The sequence below is a fragment of the Candoia aspera genome, chromosome 3 (assembly GCF_035149785.1).
Source record: "Candoia aspera isolate rCanAsp1 chromosome 3, rCanAsp1.hap2, whole genome shotgun sequence".
Classification (NCBI taxonomy): Eukaryota; Metazoa; Chordata; class Lepidosauria; order Squamata; family Boidae; genus Candoia; species Candoia aspera.
Genome location: NC_086155.1, coordinates 37274197 through 37301677, shown reverse-complemented (window position 1 = coordinate 37301677; position 27481 = coordinate 37274197). Strand labels below are relative to the sequence as shown.

The window sequence follows — 27481 nt, the reverse complement described above, 5'->3', positions numbered from 1 at the left end:
CAGGCTTCCAATAGTAACAAGTGAGAGCCAGTTTGGTCTAGTGGTTAAGGTTCTGGGCTAGAAACCAGGAGTCTGTGAGTTCTAGTCCCGCCTTAGGCATGAAAGCCGGCTGGGTGACCTCGGGCCAGTCACTTTCTCTCAGCCCAACTCGTTGCAATGTAGACTAGCCTCCTCATGCTGCACCCCGGGCAACGTGACTTGTCATGGCTAAATAGTCTACACATCTGGCTGCTGGACCTCACAAGGATTTCCCAGCAAGAAAAAGCAGTATGAACACCGAACTGCTATGCCATAGAATTAAAAAAAAAGTAACAGAGGTATATTGTGCAAGTCAGAGAGACTTTGGATCTACTGTATCCAAAATTCTCTTTCTCCACTCTTCTGACAAGTGGTGAAACTATATCAGAAGTGCTAGGCCTGCCTTAAAACGAGGGAGAGAATACTGCCATAGTCCATCTTGCCCCCCCCCCCCATCTTCTATTCTGGCCAACAGGAGCCTGGCTGAACTTTGTCCTTTGCAGTTCTTTTAGCATAGATTCTCCCAACCTTATGTTCCTATGACTGCTGTACAACAAATAAATAAAGGGAAATCTGTTTGAAAACTTATGAAATATCCTAATGATTTGCTGAGCTTAATCTGAAACTGTAACGGTATGTGGGAATGACCTTGGAAGACAGGAGGAAGAGCAGCAGACTGGACAACTGGCAAGTAGAAGATATCTCAGTCCCCAGAAGGAGAGGAGGCATGGGAAGCATTTTAGAAGGGACCCTCCCCAGTTTTCCAGAGAGTAAAGGGTGAGGAAGGAAGGAATATTTTGTCTTGCAAGATTCTGTTAATATAACCTTACAATAAAGATGGAGCTACTATTCCTGGTTGTGCTTCTTGTCTGGACTACCTCAAAGGGCTAACAGAAACAGACCAAATCTCTTTTTCATGTTGGCCATGCACCTTAATGGGAAAGGACAGAAGTGGTGTGTGCACATATAACAAAAATTAGGCAGATTTGAATCCTGAGGAAATCAGTATGATTTATAGGTGCGTGTGTGTGTGTGTGTGACAAAATTTAAAACAGGTCTTTTTTCTGAGGAAAGACATAAAGAGGAAGGGGATGAAGTTAGCCACATCAGAAAAAAACATGCCTTTTAGGGGGAGAAGGGGTATCTGTGGCCCTCTAGAAATGTTTGGACTGAGCTCCTGGGCAAAGCTGTCTGACTGATACTTCACCTGCTGCTACTGAGGAAATGCCATGAAGACAGTCCAGTGCTATTTCCTCTGGAGCTACAGAACTGGCAGTTGCCCATTGGTGGGAATTTTTGCTGTTATGCCTCCCTGGATTCCCCCTCCCCCCCACACTTCCTGAAACCAGGGCATCTTAACCCCATCCCGTTGTTCTTTTTATGGGATGACTTTCTCACTTTTCCTGCATTCACTTTTTCCTCCTCGTACTGTGAAAACTAATGCAGTGAGGTAATGATGACCACAGAGATGGAATATTGGCTGAAGCACTAATTTTTCCCTTCCCCTTCTGGCCAGTCAGATGATCTCTCTCTCCTCCCTCTTCCTCATCCTCTTTAGGAAACAGCAGTCAAGATCTTGTGTTATGGCATGAAACTGCTGCAGAGGATAAGAGGTGCGAGGCCAATAATGTGTAGAAATCCCCCAAAGTGGCAAAAGTAACTAAATTATTATTAATGCAGTTAAAAGTGTTAATTCATCCCTAAAAGCATAAAGACAGGATGTTAAATATTTGAATAAGTATAATATAAAACTTCAGTTACAGTCCAGCACCGATTTTCCACCCTGCCTAAATTATAAAGAATTTAAAAATGGTTTGAGGCCCAGTATAGAGAACAATTCAAAACCAACACTCTACTCGTCTTTCAACAGCAAGATAAACTATATAGAAATATTTTCTCTCCATTCCAAGGCTGTGTCAATGGAATCTGACCCCAGGGCACTCCTTTTTTGCCAGTACATGGCACAGGTAGTGAAGAAGAATCTACAGTAGACAGGCTTGTGGAGATAGGCCTTCTTCACCCATAGGCATTACTCTCTGTGGGTAGAAAGATATGTTCTGGTCCAAGCACCTTCTCAGAGTCTCTTGGATTGCCATATAAGCTAATGTATAAAATATTCAGTCATCCAAGTGTGTTCTTCTTGTGACATGGTGCTTGTAGAATAAATTTTAAAGAATAATATATGTGAAGTTTAAGTACTTCTGAATTGAAAATCATCTGGTTTTCTTTAGGAAGGGACTATAAACAGAGACAGAGGTAGGGACGTGGTGGCGCTGTGGGTTAAACCGCTGAGCTGTCGATCGGAAGGTCGGCGGTTCGAAACCGCGCGGCGGGGTGAGCTCCCGTTGCTCGTCCCAGCTCCTGCACACCAAGCAGTTCGAAAACATGCAAATGTGAGTAGATTACTTGGTACCGCTTCGGCGGGAAGGTAACGGCGTTCCGTGAGTCATGCTGGCCACATGACCCGGAAGTGTCCCTAGGGACAACGCCGGCTCCAAGGCTTTGAAACGGAGATGAGCACCGCCCCCTAGAGTCGGACACGACTGGACTTTACGTCAAGGGAAACCTTTACCTTTACTATAAACAGAGAATAAGAATGTTTAACTTTCTTTTTCTCAAATCTATGCTATTAAGTAATCATGTGAATGTTGTTGCAATATAAACAACTTTTGACTTCTCTGGGAAAAAAGTCATGTAGTATATTAGGAATAACCATAATCATGTCATCAGGATTTCTGTAGCACAGATCTGATGGATTAAATACATCTATAACATTCTACTTTAATGTGAAAAAAGGAAAGGAAAAAAGGAATTAGGTCGTTCTAGTGCATTGATCTTGTGATATAGTTTCAGGCTTTCATGGAAAACACTTGCCCTGGCCTCCAATCAAACAGTACTAACTAGCCTGTTTATGCATAATGCTATTTTATGCATCATTTGTATTAACCCAGAGATGATGTCATTGGAATCAAACAAATCAATCTGTATCATAATGTGTAGGGTATTTCCTTGACTCTTAAATAAGTAATACTGTCACAGAAACGTAACAGAAATCAAATACTACTACCTTGTTCAAAGTAAGAAAACGCCTACCTGAGTAACCAGTTATATCCATTGCTTTGAGATTCCTGCATTTAATGACTGTTAGAGTGAGGCGACCTGCAGTTGGCAGATAACAAAGGGAAAACATGATCTCTCCCAGGTCCACACTTTCCTTTAATAAAAGAGAGAACATAAAGCATTAGACAGGGGTAAGAGAACTTGGCTGTCATTTCCCTCTTTTGCATTGCCTGCACCTTCTACAGCTCCTTGGTTTTCTTTACCTCCTACCTTCTCCAGGCAACCCAAAGACTTCATCATTTAATAACCTTTGAAAATGTTTCATATACTGATAAACAAAGATGCTGAGACAACTATGTATATGTTATAGAAGAAATATGAAAGGGGTGTAGCAGATCTCTGAACAACATTCAGATCATATTGTAGAAGTCCATCAGTGATAGAATAGCCTCCTAATCCATATTCATTGGATTTTGGTTTCATTAAAGTATGGATGTTTGGAGTCACATCCAAACTCAACCATTAATTCATCAGGTGAACCAGGAAAGCTGGCCTTTGTAGCCTTTGATCCCCTGTTTGTAAAATGAGATAAATTATGCTCTGCTTCAGAGGATTATAAGAGTGACAGAGAAAGAAGAAAAGCAGCTTGTATATGGTATATAAATAATCAATATATGAAATTTGTAGCCTTTAAAGCTGCCTAATGCTGTAGTGCTACCAGGAAATGTAGCCTGAAGCCATGAATGCAGGGAAGAGCATGATCTTAGATAAATGGGAAAACAGGAATAGGCTGCTAAATGGTAAACCTAGAGAGGCCAAAACTTGATCCTCATACCACACACTGAGAAGGGTACCAGAAGCAGAAGATCAGCCACAGCCCTGTAAGATACAGCCCACAATGTTCAGAAGATTTACCAAATGAATAAAAATATAAGGAGCTGCAAGGTTAGGAAAGAGAAAGACCTCGCCGTGAGTTGCTTTCCACTCATGGAACATTAAAATCCAGAGAAAGCAATAAGCAACTGAATATTTAACTGTAGGTTCAACAGCACTATGCACTGCATTTTTGTTCAGGAGTGTGTTCCACTGCATTTAATGAGGCTTATACTGAGTCTCAGGTACATGAACACCAGAGCCTTAGGCTGAAAGACCAGCACCATGGGAGTATGTTCCATTGAATTTGATGGGATTTACTGTTGAGCAAACAAACAGCAGTTGGTTGCACAGTAGTTTTTACTCTTGTTTAAACATGAAAGCAGCACAATTCTCATATGAGCTTAGACAACAAGTGAAAGGAGTTTAAGGGCTCTAGGCAAACAGAGCAAAGGAATTCCTGCTATGTATCAAACAGTTCAAGTTACAGGTCAACAAGTTGGATCAAGAAACATATGTACTGAACTGTAGAAAACATAGACTTGGGCTAATAAGCATCCCATTTTCCTGCTTATCTTTACTTGTTTTAGAAGAAACTCAATGCAATGTATGATTAGAGGGTGTACCATGTGTATTTTGCAATCAACAATGGACAAATTTAGTTTTAAAATAATCTCCCTTGTCTTCTTCTTGCTCACCTATTAACCTGTCAAGCCTCTACCAGATCTACATCCACAGCAACAATGACCTTTACAGGTGTTCTGGTCTCCTCAAACCCCTGATTTTATCTTTTCATCATCTAGCAATGGAACAGTACAAAATGTCTGACATGTGTGAAATGAGGTTTAAAATAACTAGGATTAATTAGTGTGCTTCAGTGTCAGCACATACCAGCCAACATAGCTTTTTGGGAGGGAAACTTTTTAAAAAAGTGACAAGTTTAATATTGGTAAATTGTGTAGTGATCTGACTTAACAAGCTCTCCAGGGAGTGACAGGTCATTCGAGCTGGGTTTTCCTGTGATTTCTTGTAAAACTCACTTGTGTTACACCTTAATTTTAAGAGGTGGTTTTTTCTTTGATAAATTGAAAATTACTTAAGGTAACTATGCTGTATCATAGAAACAATCAAAAGACATCAGGTACATATATTTCTTTCTCCAAATCTTCCATTATCTCATCAAAGCTCTTTCTGAAGACAAGGCATTCTACAAGAGCCATCTATTGTATTTACATTAACCTTTAAACCCAACTCTTGTGGGACAAAAAAAATCAACCAGGTCTTTTGTGTAGCTCTAGGTGGCACCATATAACCTTGCTCAGATATGCAGCATCTCTCCCAATAACTAAAAAATGAGACTAGATGGAAGCCTCTTGATTGCTACCTGATTAAATGTTAACTTGACAAATACATTTATTTTACTACCAATATCTCACACTGATTGCTTCACAAACAACATTTATCAAGGATCATAGAGAAATTTCATACAGATACTGTAATCTTTTTTTATATTGTTATGTTGGCTGCACCAACTCTTATATCTAGCAAGGATTTCAACTGTCCAGCATGATAGCATTTGTGTTTATATAAATTTATGTATATTGCATAGAATCCTTTATTTACAGTATATTCACATTTGGATTGCAATATGATTCTATTGCATTAATGAATTAATAAACAATTTTTTTCTTCCCAAACAGTTTTAAAATACCATCAAATGTAGGAGGCAATAGAAGAAAAAAACTGTGCTTGGAATGCCTCATGGTATATCAGTGCTACCAGCTCACTAACCTGAATCTTGATCTCTCAGAATTCAGAATAAATATTGACTACATCATGGAAAAATTATTGATTCAAAAAAAACAAAAACACAATCCCCCAATCTCACAAGGTTTATAGATCACAAGCACAGCACACAAAGATCAGCTGTATCAGCTGTGGCTGATTCTGAAGATGACCTTTTAGGAAAGGGCTGATTAAAGCTGGAGCATCATGTATCCCAGTGCTTCAGATTTTGAAGTATGGCTGGAGCAACTAAGAAAATATGGATATTTTCACACATGAGACTAAAACCAATTTTTAATCCATCAGTTCTTAATACATATCTAAAATCCTGCATTGCCTAGAATGCTCCTCAGTGTTTCATTCTGCTGCATTAACAGCTATCAAATACTGATACCTTAAATAGTTTTACACAAGTTTTACATATACAGATTTCTGTGTGCAGAAGACATTTCAGATCTCTGTTCAACTAGAAGATTACAAGCTTTGCAACCAATCAGAGCCAAATAGTTATACAGTACTATTGGCAGAAAGTTCTGCTTCCCCCGATGGAGTGTCCTTTCCAGAGTAACTGGATTGTGCTGGCATATTAGTTAGAACATACCCAGATGGCTTTCATTTACAGGATCAAATATCATAAGCCAGGCTGCTCAGTGTGTGGCTGGACTGAGACAACCACTCTATATTTCTAGTATACCCTAATGAGAAATACTTGAGCTTAATTGAGATAAAAGTTCTGCTTTAGAAGCAGCATTCCTGAATCCCCTCCCATTGCCCAGTGGTGAGAGCTGCCAAAGCAGTTCACTCTAATCTGGGCTCCAGTCAGTCCAGATAAACTTTTGGATGCTTGCACTACATGGCTTGATCATCATCTGACCCATGTTCATACTACTTTATCTTCTTTTCCCAGCACTAAGCCAGGAGAGATTCAGTTCATTTAACAATAGAAAAGAAAATATTGCTGGGGAGTTTGTAGAGCATCATACCTTGGATGCTAGGTCAGTGAAAGCAAATTTTGAACTAACTGGCTTTGTCAGATCATTATCCAGAAGTGATGAAACTATAATATGCAACAATAGTTCAGATGTGGTTATGTTAACTCATCTCAGGCTCATTGAACAAAGGCCATGATGAACTGAAAAGGGCATTATTCTTTACATTTTTCAAAGATTATTCTCAATTCACCCATGACACTTTATGTCCACTAACATTCCATACACTTCTAGAAATGGCAACCTAATGCTCTATTTGTTAATAGAATTATCATAGTTGCTCACCATTTTAAGTTATATCTTTATGTTCCCTCCTTCCTACACATCAAGGAAACATTGTTGTAAGTTTTGGGGCAAGAATACCAAAATTGTAATAGATCTCAAGCTATAATACCAACACCATGTTTTTAAAAGTCTATTTTTATTTTGGCATTCAGTATAGACCATCTATAGTAGCCTTGTAGACTGCCAGTGGCCCCTGGGCTGCACATTGGACTATTAATGAACTGCTTATCTGGGGCTTCCAGAAGCTAATTCCCATTGGCACTGGTAGTAAAAAGAAAGAGAAAGAGGAGAAAGAAAATACCACTTTTGTTCTAGAGAACAGCATTACATTATATTTCAAGGTTCATCTTGAGACAGCCCTGAAAACAGGATAGGGTGTAAATCCATAGCAGACATTGCTGCAAACATGTATGGACATTTGCATGCAGCCTCCACTATTGTTCAAGAGAAGCCCTGCTTTCAACACATAATGAGTATCATGGTTTATCAGTGTAGAAGCTGAGATGGGATGATGATTTTTGAAGAACATGGGTATGATCCAGCCAGATTGAATTGTGTTAAGATCATTCTGATTCAAAGGAGATTTAACAGACTTCATCCAATAAAACAAATAGTCTTCACAACCTGATTCTAAATATTCAGAAGTCTAACTGCACTTAAATGCAATTACTTTTTATTTTAAGATTGCAGTTATAGAGATACATAATTCTCTTATTCCTGCCCTTTCTTTACTTCTGCCTTTAAAAGAATGAGAAAGATATCTACCCCAAGATCAAGAAAGCTGATTTCAAAATAATTTCTGGAACCAAAACGTATCAGAAATATACAGGTAGTCCTCATTTAACAACCATTTGTTTAGTGACAGTTTGGACTTATGACCATGCTGAAAAACCTGACTTACAACCAGTTCTCACACTTACGACCATTGAGGCGTCCCTGTGGTCATGTGATCACAATTTGGGCACTTGAAAGTCAGGTCTCATTTTTGACAGTTGCCATCCCATGGTCACATGATCGCCATTTTTGACCTTCCTGGCTGGCTTCTGGCAAGCCAAATCAATGGGGAACCGCATGACTTGCTTAACAATCATGTGGTTCACTTAATGCCCACTGTGATTCGCTTAACAACCACTGCACAAAAGGTCTTAAAATTGGGTCAGATTCACTTAATGGCCACTTTGCTTAGCAACCAAAATTCTGGTCCCAATTGTGGTCATTAAGTGAGGACGACCTATATAGTTTAAATGTTTCCTGCATGGATATTACTGAATGTAGCCTGTATGTTGGCTTTCTGTATTATTCAGAGCAGCCTTTCTCAACCTTTTTACCCTGGAGGAACCCTTGAAATAATTTTCTGGTCTCAGGGAACCTCTGTATAAAACTTCACAATGCAATTCACTTCTAACCTACACAATCCATGTTTCACAACATTTACAACAATGGCAAAGTGGCAGGCCAGCAGCTGAGTCACAGAGCATAAAAATTCCACCATGGCAAGTGCTAACAATTGTGCAGTGTGTGAAGTAAAAACAATATTTTTTTACTATATTATCTGGATTGTCAGCTTTGCAGTCTCTACCAGCAAATTAAAGAGTTAAGTTCATTCTTGCATCCCTTTTCTCCTCTGAAAGCCTATACTGATGCTTCTTTTCAATCAATGGGTGGACCTCATTGTCCTCTCTCTCCTACAGTGTTAGGCAACATCAACAGTAGTGGTGATTAGTGGTAACGTGTCCATTGTTTATTTATTACTACAACTTATATGCTGTTCCTTTTCCAGAGACTGAGCAATTTACAGTATTAATACAATAAGATTAAAAACAAAACTCAACTAATACTGTTATGAACAATCGATCTGAAGTGCCACCATTTAGGGATAGCATTGTCCCCAAATGCATTTATGAAGACCTATGTTTTTATGGCTGACAATTTTTCAAGAAATGTCAGAAGACCAAACAAGGGAAACAATTGGCTAAAAAGCTACCTCTGAATATGGCTATTTGTTTGGCTGGTTAGCTGGTTAGCTGGTTGGTTGGCTGGTTGAATTCAGTAGCAATTTTAAATATGAAAGCATTTAAATTTCCATTCTCTGGACAGAAAGAGTCACCTAAGATGTTGGGACAGCTAAGGAGAAATCATATATTGATAACATTTCAGCAATATACAATGTACTGCTCACAAGAACCAATGTGCTCACCAACTTGGTGCCTAGCATTTTTAAAAATTAATATTATTTTAATTTAAAAAGAAAATAAATAGGAAATGTTCATACAGCCAATGGGCAGGCTGCAATCCCATTCTTTGAACATGTGTCCACTAGTCGAGAAAAATAAGACAAATTTTAACTGGGGTGATAGGAAGCATCTTGGGGGACTAACAGGAACATCCTTACTATTTTTTCTGTATTGTAAGCTCCCCGATTTGGGAAAACCATTACTTGTTCTCCACTATGAGATGGCGGGGAGGCTATCATTTCCCTTCCCACTTCCTGCCTTCTTAAAAGGAGAAATTCTGTCAGGCAGGCAAAGATCATTGATGATACTGTATATTTGGAATTAGTGCTACCATAGACAGATTTGAAGTTTGTGTGTCATACTCATCCCATCCATTTTTGTTCCTTTCCCAGCCCCATGTGTCTGCAGAGAGGGGTTGTCAACCAAAACCACAGACAAGAGGCCTCTTTAGGAGTACATTTCAGTCATAGACTTGGAAAGGACAGTGTCCTAACAGTCAGGAATCACGCTGAGACGAGGAGTAGGTCTCTAGTGTTTATTACTGCTACATAAGACCGAAAATCCTAACAAACTGAAGAAGCGTGGGAAAACCCAGACAGATAAACCCCAAAAGTTAAGGCGGGTCTGATCTGTGTCTCTTTGAATGGCTGCTTAATTCCTCAGTACTACGCATGCATTTTCCCCCCTGGATAGAGGCCCCCTCCTGCTCGCCATCAGTACTCATGACAGACAGTCAGCTCTTCATTAAGTAGCTTGTATGATGCAGTGGGAGTTAGTTAACCCAGAGAAGTTAGTTTAATTCCAAAGAGGACTGGATATGTTTGGATCTAAATCTAAACCTTTCTGGATTGATTGGTTAAATCAATTAATTCATTTTTGAGGTTGTATGATATATTTAACCCTCCCAACAGTTAAGCATGTTGTACAATCAAAGCCAGGAAGTAGAAGTGAATCCAGTAAGTAGACCTGATTTGGCAAAATTTGGCTGTACAACATGGATATGATGCTGAATTAGTTAATCCTGTGTTAACAAAAAAAGAACATATTCAGAGTGAAAGCTGAGTGAATATATGCAATAATATCCTTGTTTTGCTTTGAATAATCTTGCCCTTTAGAGAAGAAAGGCCATAGTTCAGAAGGTAGTTGGCGGCAAATAGAGCTGCTACAGGTTGTTGCCAAACATGTTATCTGCAACTCTAATAAATAAATAAATGTCTTTGGTTCAATTTTTATTTTTAGGAAAAAGGTGAAGAGCTAGGAAGAATAATAATGCTGTGAATAATGCTCTTCTTAATGGTTGCTTGGCTTCCTGGGACTTTTAAACTGGTGTAAAAAAAAAGAAAAGAAACATGGCAATCTTTATATTAAATCATTAAAAAATGTATCAATAATCTCTCAATTCTCAGAATTTACAGTAAAAGCCTATGTGGATATATCATTCAGATATAGTCTTAAATTTCAAGTGAGTAATCACATCCGTTCTCCCCATTAAAAAGTGGATAGAAATTGGAATTCTCTCTACCATCCTCTTCACAGCATCTGCTTGGCTCCATTTTACACACATACACATGAACACAATTTCCACCTGCTCTGTAAGTGGGAGATGTTTAGGAATACTTATCATTAATTATTTTATGTTGGATTCTTTTCTATCTAAGCTTTCTGAAGTAGGCCTACAAAATTACCTTAAATGGATATTCCATTTGTTGCAGGAACACCTGAAAATATTTGCCACACTTTTCTAGCATAGCTAATTAGGGATCTTCAAATCTAAGTAGGGAGGGAGACCTGAGCTTTCCAGATGTTGCCAAACTACACCTCCCCTCAGCCTTAACAAATATGGCTAATGGTGAAGAATGATGGGAGTTGAAATGGTCAACAACAGGTTCCTAATCCCTGGTCTGGTGAATTTAAAAAAATGGATTTAATTCTTGGAGCGTTGATTAACTTGTATATTTGAATAGGATTCATCATTCAGCCTTGATACAAACATTAGGAATATATAGCTTTAAATCCTGGATAAATTAAATATTCACACACTGGAGCATAACAACTTGCCTAATCTGAAATTGCATTATTTGACCCACTTAGCTCAGCATAATCGATTAACTGTAAAAGACCAATGTCTATAGCCTCAGGAAAGATGAGTGCAGAATACAGCCAGCTCATCAAGGCGTTTCAAAGCATTATGAGCACCTTGAAGAGGCATTTCTTCAGGGCTTCACCTGCCAATTTTTTTTTAATGATAAAGACAAAAAGTGTTTCAACTTTAAGGCACTCTTTGTAGACTGTGAAGTCTTCCTCAACGCTTCATGATGAGACTAGATGAAGCTTTGTCAGATCTTTATGGAAGTGGCTTGAGGAAAAGAGTTAGGTTTCTAATACTAGTGACCCATCCAGGAGCAATCCAGTCATTGGTTCGGATCCCATTCCCCATCTCTGTGTTAAAAGGGCAGCTATGGCTCTCCAGCATTTCCCAGTCTATTTGGGCATGTCAGAGACTGAACTCCAAGATGCAGGTTCAGGTAAGACTGGAAAAACTATTCTCCAAAAGTCTGAAAAATCAATGTATAACAGTGCATAGCAGTGTTTCTCAACCTCAGCCACTTTAAGATGTGTGAACTTCAATTACCAGACTTCCTTAGCCAGCCATGCTGGTTGGGGAATTCTGGGAGTTGAAGTCCACACATCTTAAAATGGCTGAGGTTGAGAAACACTGGTGTATAGTATGCCAAATTAGGCAGATCAATGATCTATACAAGGCAATATAAAGCTATTTCCATTGCTCACACCCCCTCTCAGCAGTAATTTGGCCTAATTTCTGCTTGTGCAAATTGATAAATGTACATTTAGGGCCTTGCCATAAGTTGGAACGCATCAATGCCGTCAATGCTTTTGTATCTGCATTCAGTTTCCTTGGTGTAACATTGAAAAACGCTAATATCTTTTAGTCTTTTTTTTAAAAAAGAATTTTATTAAGTTTCAAGACAAAGATAAAAGCTACAAAAAAAAACTACAAAAAAAGAACTAAAAAGGTGTGAAAACATGATAAATTTTTTTCAACGTTACAAAAAGATATGACTTCTGACTTTTAACAGCAAGGATATACAAAAATTTTCCATAATCAATCTCTTACTCTATATCAAACCAAGAGCACGTTATTTCTATAAATCATTCCACTTTAGCACATTATAAAAATCACTAACTACAGTTTCTCCCTCCCCTTATATTAGAAGACAAAAAAGAAAAATTCATATAAACCTCCTAAACAACTTCCCCCTCCCCAAAGATAACCTCTATTCAATTATTCCCTTCCTACTACTATTCTATACATTTCTGTCCACTATAATAAAAATCCAACTAAAAAGCAGGATTCTGAATGAATAGAGCCATTTTTCTCAAAGCAGACAAAACATAATTTAAGCAGTGAAACTGAACGTCCATTGTAATCTGAAGAAAATGTTAGGTTTGAAAGTACATCTGCAAAGATGGTAAAGACCTGACAGGACTTTCAAGAATCCTGACACACATTACCTTCCTTTACTATTAGTTAATCAAGACACATTATACTATCAGAAGCCATCAAGGCCAACCTCCTACCAGAGCTGAGGACATTCAAACATCAGCACTCATATTGATGACAAGAGCACATGGTATAGGTAAATCAACATGAAAGGAAACCCCAGGACAAGAGAAACTTAGAGAAGAAGCTAGGTGAGTAAGGATTATGCATTTCTGCCTCTTCCCAGTTATTCCTTTTTAAAGTTGATTCTGGGAAGGGAGGGAAGGAAGGAGGGGGCTACCATTTGAACATAATGTATATATAAGGCTTAAGAGGCTGTGGAAATAAAGGAATGTTTATAATAAATGCTATTATTCAATTCTTTTAAAAACATGTTTAAAGTGCCCATACATCCAAATACTATGATACATGGTAATATTGGACACTATACTACATTCCATTGCTAAATTTTGTTTTAACTTATCCCCATACCCTAAAATAAAATAACCTTTTTATTTCAAGCATTTGTATGCTGTTGTCTTCCCATCCGTTCTAAGCTCTGAAGGCAGGGGCAGGCCTGAGGTCATGGAATGATCTATCGTGGCAAAGGAGGTGCTTCAGGTACACTGATCCCAGGCTGCATGGCTTTGTAAGTCAAAACCAGCACTTCACATTGATTCTGGGAACACTCTGGAAACAATGTGCCTCCCTGAGCACCAACAAAGAATGTGTTCGATATGTCTATCTGTGTTTCGTCTGGGTTTGCTTTAGTGGTGAGTACTATACCTGTGTCCTCCAGGCATACTGATAAATGCCTCCCTTATTCCCCAGGAGCCAAAAACAAATCACAGAACACAGTAGAACATGAAGTGGTGGCAGCACAGCCTTGCACATCATTTGGAAATGAGAACACTTTTAGGTCTATAGACTGGTTCTGCTTAGTGCGTAAATAGAGGGCAGCAACGTGAATAGAAAGAAAAGAAATAATATGTTCCCAGAAAATGGGATGAAAAAGATAAATTTAGTCAAATACATTTCAATAGGTATAACTTAATAATAAGATCTGGGGCTCTGTGCTGTAAAAGAAAGATCAGAATAAAGATCAGAGTTTTTTTACCTGCTGATATTTGAAACTGAATTTTCAAGAAATCCAGTCTTGAAACTGCAGATTTTATATGGGAGAATGAGCAAAAGTATCATTAATATGAAATGTTTGATCCTATAGTACATCTGAGAAAGTGCACCTTCCCATATTTAGGTCGGGGATGTGCAACATTTTGTGAACTGTATGAGTCAGTTGTGCTGTCATGATTTTCAATACAATGCTTCTGTAAAACCTGAAGCACTCAATATTCTACTGTCAAATGCAGTATATTTAACTTATATATCAGTGTTAACTCATTTAGTCTTATCTAAGGCACTGGGATGGTGATTTTAAACTTTCACAATGAGTTTGATTTAAGTGGAATATTTTATTTTATCATGCAGTCTCATGTATTTCTTAAGCAGCGTGGCAGAACTATAATGCCAACTTACAGTTTCAGGTCTACAGAAAAGCTGTTTGCAGCTTGAGAATTTATCTAATAGATCTGTCCTTGGGTGATACTCAAAATGGCAATTAAACATGAAATTACTATTTGCATATAAATATATCTTTCACCTATATTTGTGAACTGAGCACAAATGGGAAAAGTATGTTCACATATGAATATAAAACTGCTGACAACAGCCTTATCTATATGGCAATCAGAAATTAGATCTCTGCAGTCCTCTTCAGGTAAGAACTCAGCTAACAAAAGCCAGGCTTGCTTCATACACTTATTTATGGTTCCCTAGCTGACATTAAATTAGAATTTATCACCTCTGTTAAGACATGTGTTTACATTACTGATGAAATGGTTTATGTAAATCTGACATTTGGTAGAGTAAATAGAGAAAGCAGAAAGATCAGAATCTCATTCTAGATTGTCTGTTGAACACATGTTCAATGGACACACATTCCTTCCAAAATATATAAATGTAGGCTGGCTGATTTTAAAACACAACCATAATTCTGACTGCAGAAACCAAAGCATAGGTGTAAAATGGCACCTCTGTTTTCTTCCTCTCTGCCTCTAACAATATTTCCAATTGTCTTAGCTTTTCGCCTTGGATGTCAGATCATCATCTAAATTCAACACACTGGAAAAAATGCCCTTTACCAATGTTTTTTCCTTCTTAGTTGGCAACATCAGTCTTTGCAAGTTGTGCCATCCCTGATCCTTCTTTTCCCCATTTTATAATCCTATTCTAGCTAAGGTTGTCAGATTCCTTTTTATCATTTTGCTACGGTTATAGTACAAACTATTTGTGCCCAATGAAGCATGCAGCACACTGTCTGTTTTGTGGCCCCTAGTGCGGCCTAGACTGGAAAGGCCCCCAAATTTAACCCTTTTCAGCATTTTGGCGAGGAAGGAATTAAGGCTTAAGGCATATGCTTCATCCCTTAAACCCTGAAACTCCCCCAAATGGATCCTAGACATATCAACTTTTGGAGTGTGTGTGCAAAGGCTGATGGGGCTGTCATGTATGTGGTGTAAGAACTTACATTGGGTTAACATAGTTTTAAAGATGATGAAATGCCTCCCCTGAAAAACACACACACACACACAATGAAGACAATCCCATGACCCTACCCATATTATATCATTTCCCTCACTCCTGCCACAGTGGTGATTGTAGCCCGAGCCATTTGGATAATAGCTTAGGATATAAACCAAATTTTGGTTTATTCAATGAATCATGGATTGATGTATAAAACCATTTTTATTTAGACTTATTCTATCATTGGTTGAACAGCAATTTGCTTGCAGGTTTTTTTTTAATTTACATGCTTGAAATTTATATACATCAACTATAAGTCAAATATATTTACAGTATATTTAGCTCACGGAGGAGATAGGCTAATTATCTTTGCAAGTTCATTTTTCTTGTGATTTCATTTCTTTTTCCTTCATGCAATATCATTTATTTGCTACTTTTCATCTGATTTTCTAACAGCTCTCTCCTTTGCTGTACTTGTGTTCTGCTGAACTTGCCACTCCATTCTCTTTTCCTTAAATTTTATCTTTTAGGCACCTACTATCAAAGGTGGCTAGAATCACATTTAGGGATATTTAGTGATCCACGGTGCTAAATTCAGGAATATGCATCATTACATTAATGTAATGTACTGGAGGATGTTGTAAGCTGCTGAAAATCCCTTGATTGCTGTGGATAACAAAGTAAATAAATAAATTTCAACTTCATCAGCTTCTCATTCGGTAATGAATTTGACTAATCCTGATTAACTTCCCAATATTTGCTTTCATTTTAAAGAGCATAGGTTCTATTTTGGGCAGCTTCTCCATCTTTCAAACAGCTAGGTGTGAAATAGTAATTCTCTGGATCCTGAAAAATTTATTTCCACTGATACCTTTAGTGCAATTTTGATAGGCTTACCCTCTGTTTATCAATAGGGCTAACTCCCATGTAAGCAAATACAGAAAACATTGTGGTTTGTCTGGTTCCATCTATTATGAGAAATTAAGGTATTCCCCAATAAGAGAAAGACTAAAAAGAAAGATGAGAGCATCTACTAATTACCATTTAATGCTTATGTAAGTATTAATCAGGAAATTTGTTGAAGGCTTAAACTCAAGGAGATTATTCAAATCACTCATTGGCCCTGTGTCTTCCATAAACAGTTTAGAGTACTGTTTATCTCTTCACAAAATTATCTGGATTAAAAATAAAGTATCTTTACGAGAGAATACCATAGGTTTATTTTTTAATTTGATGCACACTAACCTGCATTGGTCTGAGGCTCACAGAACACAGTGGTTAACCTTGTAATTTTGTACAGCACACCGAACCACAAAGAAGCCAGCCACATTGCAGCCCAATATGTTGAGGAAACTGAGCTTGTATGATAAATATATGGTTTATTGTGTGACTGAATCCAGAAAATGGGGTTAATTGATTAAACTATGGCTAAGCTAATAATTGGGGGAATGTGAAAACCCAAGCATAGAAGATAAATGGATAAATGGATCACTTTTGAATAAGCTAGGACTGCCATATCTGGGTTACATAAAAATGCAGAAACAGAAAACTCTTGCTGTGGAGCTAACCTTATATGACTGCAAAATCCTGATAACTAGAAAACTCACCTTTTGCTGTCATCTAGGGTTTGTATTGACATTTCCAGCCCAGATATTGTAAACTTGGAGTAAGCACACACAAACAATTTGACTCTGCTGCAAATGTCACATAAATCAGAACTATGATCTTCGCTTAATTTGATATGCTAAAAGTGATTTGTAGTGAAAGTTGTCTTAGCACTGGAGGTGGCCAGACATTTTTGGATAAAACTTCACACTGAGGTATTTTATATTGCTCTAGGAACAGACAATGTTTACTGGAAAATAATTAACTGAGATAAATTGATTGTGCCACAATGAATTAGATAGTTAAAACATCATTTTACAGCTTTGTTCTGAAATGTGCATGCCAAAATGCTATGTGCCTCACACACACCCCATCCCTGCCACCATTTATTTTGTGTTAAGCTATCCTCATCTGGTCAGTCCAACTGGGGCACTTCTAAAGCAAAAACAAAAGTCCTCTATTACAGAACCATTGGCAACATCCTAACAGCCAAGAACAAATCTCTCTAACACTGATTGCCTGCAATGCCCAACCATGCCCATTACTGTCGTCAGTATTCTCTGAAAAATGGGCTCATGTGGTTTACCTCTGTGTATTCCTCAAAACCATGGTTTATGACCCCATTAAAGTTATTTTGTGCTGCCAGAACCACTTGTAAGGATCTATCTCCTTATTAATGCCTGACTATGTTATGAATACAGCCTCATGTGGCACAGAGTGCTAGGCGGCAGTATTGCAACTTAAAACTCTCCCCATGACCTGAGTTCGATCCCAGCGGAAGCTGGCTTCTCGGGTAGCTGGCTCAGGTCGATTCAGCCTTCCATCCTTCCGAGGTCGGTAACATTGGGCCTCTCAATGAAGAAGGTGATCCGAAAGTAAATAACCCTCCATCACCACAGCAAAGGCCACTTCCAAAAGAGGCCCAGGTTTTGCATCGCCACTTGAAGTACCCCATCCCTGGGCCATTTCTGTTTTTACCTTCTATGACTACACAGAGCATGTAAAAGTGGCAAAAATGGATATGGGTGGATATGGTTCCCTGACTTGTCTGTGATCACATCAGTGCAGATTCACTTCCTGTTTCTATTCTTTCAGTCAGTCGTCAGTCTGTCAGTCAAGCAAGCATTCCTTCAGGAAGCAGAGATAAAAATGCTCGCTTCCCAGCCTTCTTTGCATCAGCTGGAAGATTAGAATCTTGGCCACTAGTTGACCAGTTGGAACACAACACATGGAGTTAAGTAATGAGGAGAGGATGTCCTGGGGAGCTGTTTCATGTGAACATTCTTTTCATGGGTCTTATTTTTCTTATACAGTTAAAACACCTTTAACAGGGGAAAGTAAACACATGCTGGTAAGTGTGAGAAATGTTAGCTAATATTTATAAAACAATCAGCATATTTGCAAGCTGCTGTTACAATATAAATGAGAAATAAATGCCCTCTGGGTCAGATCTTAATGCATGTAATGTTTTCATTACTGGAGCTGAGTTACAGAAGAGGTGAAGTAATAAAGGAAAATACTCCAATGCATATGCAACAATGAGTAGAAAGAAGCAAATGGCATTTGCCCTTAAAACAAAGGAATGGGATTTCCGATATGGCTCTAAGGCAGGCTTAAAGAACACTCATGGGAGAACTCTTAAAAAGTTCATTGGTGCTGCTTAAAATGGAAAGTTTTATAAAAGCTTGCTAGGCTAGCAGCAAGGGGAGAGCTCCCTTTGGAAATATAAGAATTGATGGCAGGTTCACAGGTTCCTTCCAAGGAAGAGAAGCAAATTTGGACTCAAAGGTAAAGACACCCTCAAGAAGAGCTGCTCTCCGTGTAATTTTCTTTGGGGGTGAGCTTTGTCCATGTTAGGCAGGTGCACCAGCCATGGCCCTAACTGGACTGTGAAACCTTGGTGACAGTGACTCACGCTCTCAACACTACATACATCAGAGTACTGTTAACATTTCCAGACAACCTGGAAATTACAGTCAGTACAAAATGTAGTGCAATGTAACACTGATTTAACAGTGCATGAATTACCAACCAGGTTTTAGCTGATGTAGTTTTAACTTGTAAAGCTCTCTATGGCTTTAAGGGCCATAACCTCCAAAGTGACTCTGCCTGTCCCACAAGAATGTCAAGGGAGGCATGCCTAGGGTCCTGATCAAGGGGATGTCAACTTACAGGCAAGCTTTTTTCCCACTATGGTCCCAAACACCATTATGGACCCAAACTGCCAGAACTGCACCTAACATCCTCCTACCTGATCTTATGCAGGGTTGCTAAGGCTGTTTTGTTTCAAAGGGGGTGTGGATCATGATTTTTGAGGTTGTGAAATGAGAATTTATGGTGACCAAGCTGCTATTGTTTTATGTGGGTTCCGTTGTGGTGTTTTGGCCAAAGAGGAATTGATTCTGCTATGATGATGATTGATTTTTTTCTTCTTTTTTTTAATTAGTTGAGAGATATTCATGTTTTTAATATTCATTACTGACAGCTGACTGGGTCTTAGGAGCAACATATGAATATATGTAAGCAGTATGTAATAAATTATCACAGGTTTGCCATTGCCTTTTTCCCCTGAATCTCTCTTTCTCTCTCTCTCTCTCTTTTTTCCAACTTCGCAGTCCATTTTATGGTCCTGGGATTACCTGGTTTCCTATTCCAAATAGATGCAGTTTTCCTTATCTTTTTCATGATCAACTAAGTTAGCTAAGGGATGCCATGTGGGTTCCTAATCCTTATATTAACAAAGCTAGAGATTAAAAAGGTATCAGTCATCTATTATATCTGATGTTAAACTTTGCCTCCTTCCTTGTTTCCAAATCTTGTGGGAAGAGGCAGTGATTTATATAAAAACTCTATACTGGCTGCTTAATTTGCCAGCATGAATGTTTAATTTCACCCCATTGAGAAGAATTAGATTCATCTGTTCATACATTCCAAGACAATGGACTCAAGGGATATGAGCCATCAGCCTTCATACTGACAGTTCTCCTATGTCTTTTCTCATCTGCGAATTTAGACAACTAACATCTGCTCCAAAGAAGAGAAAAACTGTAATCCAAGTAAATTAGTCATAATGTCCCTCAAAGAACAGTTTTTGTGGCCTGGATCATACCTGTTCCTAGCTGGAGTTTCTCTTCTATTTAAGCATTCCTGAGGCTAGCTGTCATGTCAGCAGGCAGCAGCCTTTGTAAGCAGACATTAGCAAGTCAATAGACAGAATTTTTGAGAGAAACAAAACTGTCTGTTTATCTAAGAATATTAAACATACAGATTTACCCTCTGGCTACAATCCTGAATTCAATCTTAGATCTTAATATAGTTCATTGGGAGAAAGAAAGAAGGAATGGCATAGCAGCACTTAGGGCAATAAGGTAAAGCTCTGTAGAATGCAATAAAATGTGGATTAAAATGTGATAAAACTATTGAAGGTTTAAAGACCATAGTATAAGCTCTAAAACATTTGATAAACTCTGCAAGCAAGGCATTCAGCTTCCAGATGTATAGAACTACACACCATCCAGTAAGTATATGACAGATACTGAACTTGTATCTGACACATCTGGAAAGCATCAGATTAGGCTGGTTTGATCTTAATGTATTGCAAGGATGAAGAACTTGTGACCTCTAGGCATTACCAAACTACATTTCTCAACAACACCAAGTTGTACAGTCAATAATGAGAAATGCTGGGAAGTGTAATTCAATACCAAGGATGCACATGATAGACATTTAAAGGTCTGCTTCTGAGGAACATTTTTTCCTAAAGGAATCCCCTGGAAAGCATAAAATAGTATAAGTATATGCACATATTTGCAGTTTCAGAAATGGGCTGTTATTCAAGCAGCTATTGAATTTGGCCAGATTTGTAAGCATCATTGACAGAGGTGTAATTCAGAATAGTCTCACAGATTCACTTTTTTAATAGAAAGATAGACATTCTGAATTCATCGTGTTTCCATCTGTTATTGCGTTCTGTCTTATCCCATTCAACGAGTGTCTACTGTAAGCAATTTATGAGCAATCTGGGAAAGAGAAATTTGAAAATTACCTGTAAGTGTGGCTCAAAGTTCTTTGAGTAAAAGCTGATTTTAGAATCTGGGAAAACTGAACTGAGTCTGTTAATGTGCCTGTAATAGTTGATAAATCTACAAATACACAAAGTACAAATACACAAAGACACCATTCATTTTCAGCACTCATTTTAAGAAATGATTATGTAAAACAGGGTAGGCAATCTACTGCCCATGTGTACCTCCCAGCCCCATATTTGCAGTTCTGAAGGCCTACAAGATTGTGCCACTGAAATTCAGCAGCAAAACAGTATTTTTTATATATTGCTATCCATTTTTTTACAGTTTGGGACAAAATATTGATAAGAATAGTATGGTCAGTTTGTGCTGCATTTAACACACTTATTTTAAATTTAAATACAGCCTGGTGTGGCGCAGAGTGGTAGGCAGCAGTATTGCAACCGAAACTCTCCCCATGACCCGAGTTCGATCCCAGCGGAAGCTGGATTCTCAGGTAGCCGGCTCAGGTCGACTCAGCCTTCCATACTTCCGAGGTCAGTAAAATGAGTACCCAGCTTGCTGGGGAAGGTGACAACTGGGGAAGGCAATGGCAAACCACCCCGCTATAGTCTGCCAAGAAAACATCGTGAAAGCGGCATCCCCCCAAAGGGTCAGACATGACTCGATGCTTGCACAGGGGACCTTTCACCTTCCATATTTTAAATTAACTCCCAGTAAACCTACTCGTATTTTCCCTATGCTATGCCCCTTGGTGGCATTAAGAAAGGAGATTAAAAGTAAAAGTGCAGATTTTTCCTGCAAAAAAATCATCCACTTTGATATAGTACATAGTATATGTGGTTTAATGTGGCAAGTGGTTGGAGTGTCAGATATCAACTAAGTTCTGCAAGTGGAACAGAAATGTACTCATTCATAATAACAATAATAATGATAACAACTCAATATTATAATATGTATATATAAGTAAATTCAAAATTAGATAGAGTTAAGGCTTATAAGAATGGCAAAACAGAACAGAAGCATCAAGGTTGGAATGGACTAAGAAACAAGGTTAGTGGTACAACTGGAAATGCAACATAATTGCAGTCAGGGATCTACAACTCAAGAACCTATTTTCAATCCAGGGCTCAACAGTGAAGCAAGAAAGTAATAACAATGAGGAGTATAACTACATTGCCAATTCTTGTCATTGCCACTTGTCATTGGTGGTACTCATTCCTAAACTGCTTGCAGACTAGAATGAATAATGAAATAGCCAAGCTTAGAAGGCATCATATTTTTCAGGATAGCAAAATACCAATTAAAGTACAAAAAGCTCTATGAAGATCTCTTAATAATAGATGATAAGGGAGACATAGGAGAACATTCTTTTTTAAGTAGCCTTATTTTCTGGTGGAACTTAAATTGACAATATTTAGGTGGAGAGCTCAGCTTGCTATTTGTGAAAGAAGGGAAGGGAAGGGAAGGGAAGGGAAGGGAAGGGAAGGGAAGGGAAGGGAAGGGAAGGGAAGGGAAGGGGCTGAGCAAATACTTGAACTTCTTATCATCTGTGCCCTGACTCAACAATGGCTGTATATTTCTTCTAAATATATGTGAAGGACAACAGTTCCATCTATTTCTAGCAGGAAGAGTTTTTCTTGGAGCTGAGCTCCATTCATTCTGATCCTCTGAAAAGAACTCCTTTCACATTTATATTGTTTTCCTGTAGTGAAGAATGAAATCAAGGAATTGTATTTGTCACACCAACTCAGAAAAGTGGAAAACAATCGCCCAGGTGACAGTAACTCTCTGCCACACTACTAATTATATAGTTCAGTAATAGCACCTTTTTTCCCCCATGAGATACTGAATCAGACCCCACTACAGTATAAACCTGGGAAGGGAGATTTTAATCACCCATTAGATGCAATCACTTTTAGCAAGCAATAAAGTATTGGTTAAGATGAGCACAAAAGCATTTTAAAGTGCTTGAATGGTCTTATCCCATTTCAGTTAATGTGCATTATTTCTAGGGAAGGATGGCGCGGTCAGTTTTAGATTATCTCTGAGGATTCTTCCACATGGCACTATTTTCACCCTCCAATCCCTCCCAACTATTTTGTCTAGTTATTAAAATATATGAGTAAACAATATGAGTAAAAGCACCTGTAAAGCACCTGTAAACATTCTAAACAATGTTTACAAACAAGCATCCTGAATAAGGATGATGAAGGTTACCTATGGGGAAGGAAAATAGAAACCCCCTCTGACTCGCACCCCACAAAAAGGAACTCCCACAATCCACAAAGTAATCACTAAACAGCCCAATCAAGCAGCAACTCATAAGGTGGTATGAAGCTGCAGAGAACTGCTGTGCTTTGATTAAGGTTCTTCCAGCAGTGTGGCTTCCTCACTCTTCAGAGCAAAGTGGAGCATCCATGTTGCTTCATCTTGGTCTGCTTCATAGCCCCTCTCAATCTTCTTATCTAGAAGCTGAGAGGAGTCTTCTTCTGCCACACTGGCCAAAGTGTTTCCAGGCTTCAGCAAATGCTGCTGGATTGGCACAATATATGGTAAAGATAGCCAGGCTGGGACACCCTTGGCACAAACCAAGATCTTCCAGGCTGGGCAATTTTGGTGCACACTGAATTCCATAGCATATATTGAAGCATCCCAGAATAGAAATACTTTGGCCAACATTGGGGGAAAAGCTGAGAAGATCCTTCTCCCACAGCATTGATCTGAAGCTATTCAAAGAAACATGAATTGCTTCATCAAGGCAAATTGTGTTAACTTCTTTGCTTCCCTGAAGAGAATCTTGGTAATTTCACACAGGCCAATGTGCTTGTCTCCAAGAAAATAGTATAAAATAGAATTCCCATCAGATTCATCCTATTTCTCTTCAGGGTGTTTATTGCCTCCTCTTATGAAAAAGAAACACAAAAATCCAGACTGATCTGAGTGAGTGCTGTGAATGGAGACCAGTGGAACCATCAAGCTACCCTTCTTTTTTAGGGACCTGTGAACAGAATGCTATGGGTACATCCCCATTGTCACCATTTTCATCACTCTCAACTCTCAGAATTGCATTTTTACCACCCCTTGCTGCTAACTGCTGTGAAATCTCATGAACTGACCAGATGTCCTTCCACCTGAGTAATGGGGAAGTGCAAAAATTGATCCTCCAGTCAGTGCCCTGCCTTCCTGCCCTTTCTTTGCCTTCTGCATTTGCTTTGCATCAAGCAGGGGAAACAGCCACTCCTGAGTTCCCCTGCGAAGTGAAGAGCAGCAAGGTGCTAGGGAACTTCCACAGGGGAGAAGTGGGGAATCTGAGGAGCCACAGCCTGGCTCTTCCAGCCAATGGAAAACTCTCCTCGGGAGCTCCAGAGGAAACCCTGCAGTATTGCCTTTGCAAGATTTTCTCTGGAGCTGCAGCTGATCTGGAAATTAATTGGCTCAGCTGCAGAAAATGTCCCCAGTTCCAATGGCATGGCACCGTGTGAACAGAGGTACATACACTGATCACAGAACAGTGCAGACTGTATGTGTGGCAGGAGCCTATATGAACTGAAGCCCATGCAAATTCCTTCCAATTGGGAAAACAGACCACCCACAACTTCTCATTATTCAAATAAAGGGGACAAAAGAGGGTAAGAGGAGAAACCATTTCCAACATGCTGCAATTTCCTCAGTCTCAAATTTTCCCAATGTTTTGTTTTTCCATTTCCTTATCAGTCTACACCTTTTTAAAAACAGTTTGTATAAACATATTCATGCACTTTTGTGAGCATTTCTCCTAACATGAATTTTAGTATTTAATTTTGCATAATATCTACATTATTGTAAGCAATTTTTCTGAAATAACTCATTTTAATGTTCACTAAAATACATACTTTTCCATGTACTTCCCCAGTTATTTCAAATATGAATCACATGAATTTTCCCTCCCATTCAACCCTGTATCTTAAACAACAACAACAAAATTAGTATAGAAAATCAGCATCACATCACTGTACTGTAATCAACAGCACCAAGCACATCCGTCTATGCCAATCTTACATGTGGCCCTTGTGTACAGCCTCCAGAGCTTCTCTTACTGAATGTTAATTTTTAATGTAATGTAAGTGGAAATGATTAAATATATGGGGAGCTGTAATAACTATATTTAAATGTTTTTAATATATTCTACAGAATGAATATTAAATTAATGATCAGGTTAAATGGGAAATATTTAGCATACATCATAGCATGCCTGTTGGCAAAACAAAACAAAACAGAATGAATGGCCAAATAAGTAAAGAAGTTATCAAAACTTCAGTGACTTCCCATCTGTCTCCATGCGTATAATAATGGTTCTGTTTATACAGCTTTGAAAACAGAGACCATTTCTAAATTCTTAACAGCCCTTGACCTTTACATATCTAATCAGAAGGTCAGCATGGAATTATTCCAGGTAAGAATTTACAAGGATGCAGCCTCACTCTTCTTTTTGAACTTGGATAAAGATATTCATTTCAGATGAATGTTCTGTTTTCAATTAACCCCTCAGCTCCATGGACACCTTTCTGAAAGCACCAGGTAAGATTTTCTTTCTGCCCTAAAACAATCTATTATAACAAAGCAAATCTGAATTATTGAAATTAAAAAGGAATGTGTATGTGTATGTGTATGTGTATACGTTCAATCAAGTCTGATTCTCGGAGACTGCCTGGACAAGTCCTTGCAGTTTTCTTGGCAGGTTTTTCAGAAGTGATTTGCCGTTGCCTTCTTCCAAGGGCTGAGAGAGAGTCACTGCCCAAGGTCACCCAGCTGGCTTCATGCTTAAGGCGGGACTAGAACTCACAGTCTCCCAGTTTCTTACCCAGTGCCTTAACCACTACACCAGACTGGCTCTCAAAAAAAATATTAAAATATGATAAATGTATTCGCTAATGTGTACAGATTAGGAAGATAAAGTGGCAGTGGAAAATAAAACACTCTTCAAGTAGAAGGCATCTGTCCACAACATAGCAAGCAGGAAGTCTGAAATTAGACTGGAATTCATATGTATTTTTTCACTACATCTGATTCAAGGGCAGGTACATTTCTATCTTTTATAAATGCACACCAACAGAAGATTTGAGTGATTTTGAAGTCATCTAATAGTTCAAGTCTGTGCCTATCCTCTTATAACAAACTTCACTAGCTTCAGTAAGATTTAGTCCCAAGATTGCAACCTGAACAGCATACGTAAAACTCCTCAGTAAAATGGATACAAAATCAGAAACATACTCTCATTTTTATTCCTTAGTACACACTACCAGACTGGACTAGATAGAAACTGGGTTCCTGCGATATTATTTTAGATTAAAATAAAAGATGAATTGGTAATAAATATGGAAGCTTATCTACCTTACACTGGGGATTATGAAAAATCATTCACAGTCATACTCCTTGAATTCTATACATTATTATATCAGCAGCACAGACTTATTGACTTTTATCCCACAGTGTCCTCAATTTTTCTTCCTGAGTTATGAGTTCAGTGCTTTTGCAAACTGATTATATACCATTCTCAGAAACCCTAAGCAGAGGAAGTTTTAGTCCCAGGGCACCACCTTAGTGCACAACGAAGATCCACTTAAGATTCAAGGTCTTTCTTTTCTTGCACCAGTTCTTTTTGCTATCAAAATATTTACAGTAAGAAGTTGGCAATGACAGCAACAGAATTCCACAGTGAAAAATATGAGTTAACAGCTGAATAGAAAAAATCAGAGCCACTTATTAGCTCTGCAATATATGTGTACATTCCCAACTTTTTAATGTGATTTATAACACAATCCAAAATGGAAAGAGATCCTAAATGGAAAAGATGAAAAGTGGGTGATCTGCAACTTCTGAAGCCCAGCTAACTTACACTTGGGAGATATAGGAAGGGAAGGGTTTTTCTTTTGCACCTCAATTTCTGCCACTTCAAATCCTGATCATTGTTTTAGGTGGAAAGGAAATGAACCATAGCAGCTATAGGCTTAGGATTTGCTTTGGCCAGACCCTACATAATCAGGTTTCTCCCCAGCTCATAACCTGGCCCTGTAGATGAAGATAGCAGGCAGCAAGGTTGGTCCAGGATGTGATGGCAGAACTGGAGTCAAGGAGCACAGCTGCACTCATAATCATACCAATATAAGCATCCAAATAAGTCAAATAAGTGACAGCTTTAAAATGAGAGCAATTTAAATGTTCAGTTAGTTAACATTTTAATGGACATATACTAAAATCAGGTTCCATTCGTTTTACTTAGTGTGGCAATTGCACATTGATTTCTAGGACTTTCCCAAATCCAAGAATTGATGAGGCAGAGGTTATTGAGCAGCTTGCAGCCACTGTGCCTGGAGCATCCAGTCAGCTGATCTGTAGCACAGTTTTTCTGGGGAATGCTGGTTGGGGAATTCTGGGAGTTGTAGTTCACACATCTCCAAGTGACCAAGGTTGAGAAACACTGCCAAGGTTGAGAGACACTACTCTAGCAGATTCTGGCTTACCTCCTCATCAGAACTGGTT

General features: G+C 38.5%; 1 protein-coding gene across 2 annotated transcripts in view; it reads right to left on the bottom strand.

Annotated features, from left to right (window-relative positions):
* Nucleotides 1-27481, bottom strand: part of SYT6 (synaptotagmin 6) — a 176196-nt gene that overhangs the window by 14844 nt on the left and 133871 nt on the right. For both annotated transcript variants that reach the window (XM_063297393.1, XM_063297394.1), the window contains one exon: nt 3112-3232. In XM_063297393.1, the coding sequence (XP_063153463.1) occupies nt 3112-3232 (121 nt within the window). The remainder of the gene's footprint in view (nt 1-3111; nt 3233-27481) is intronic.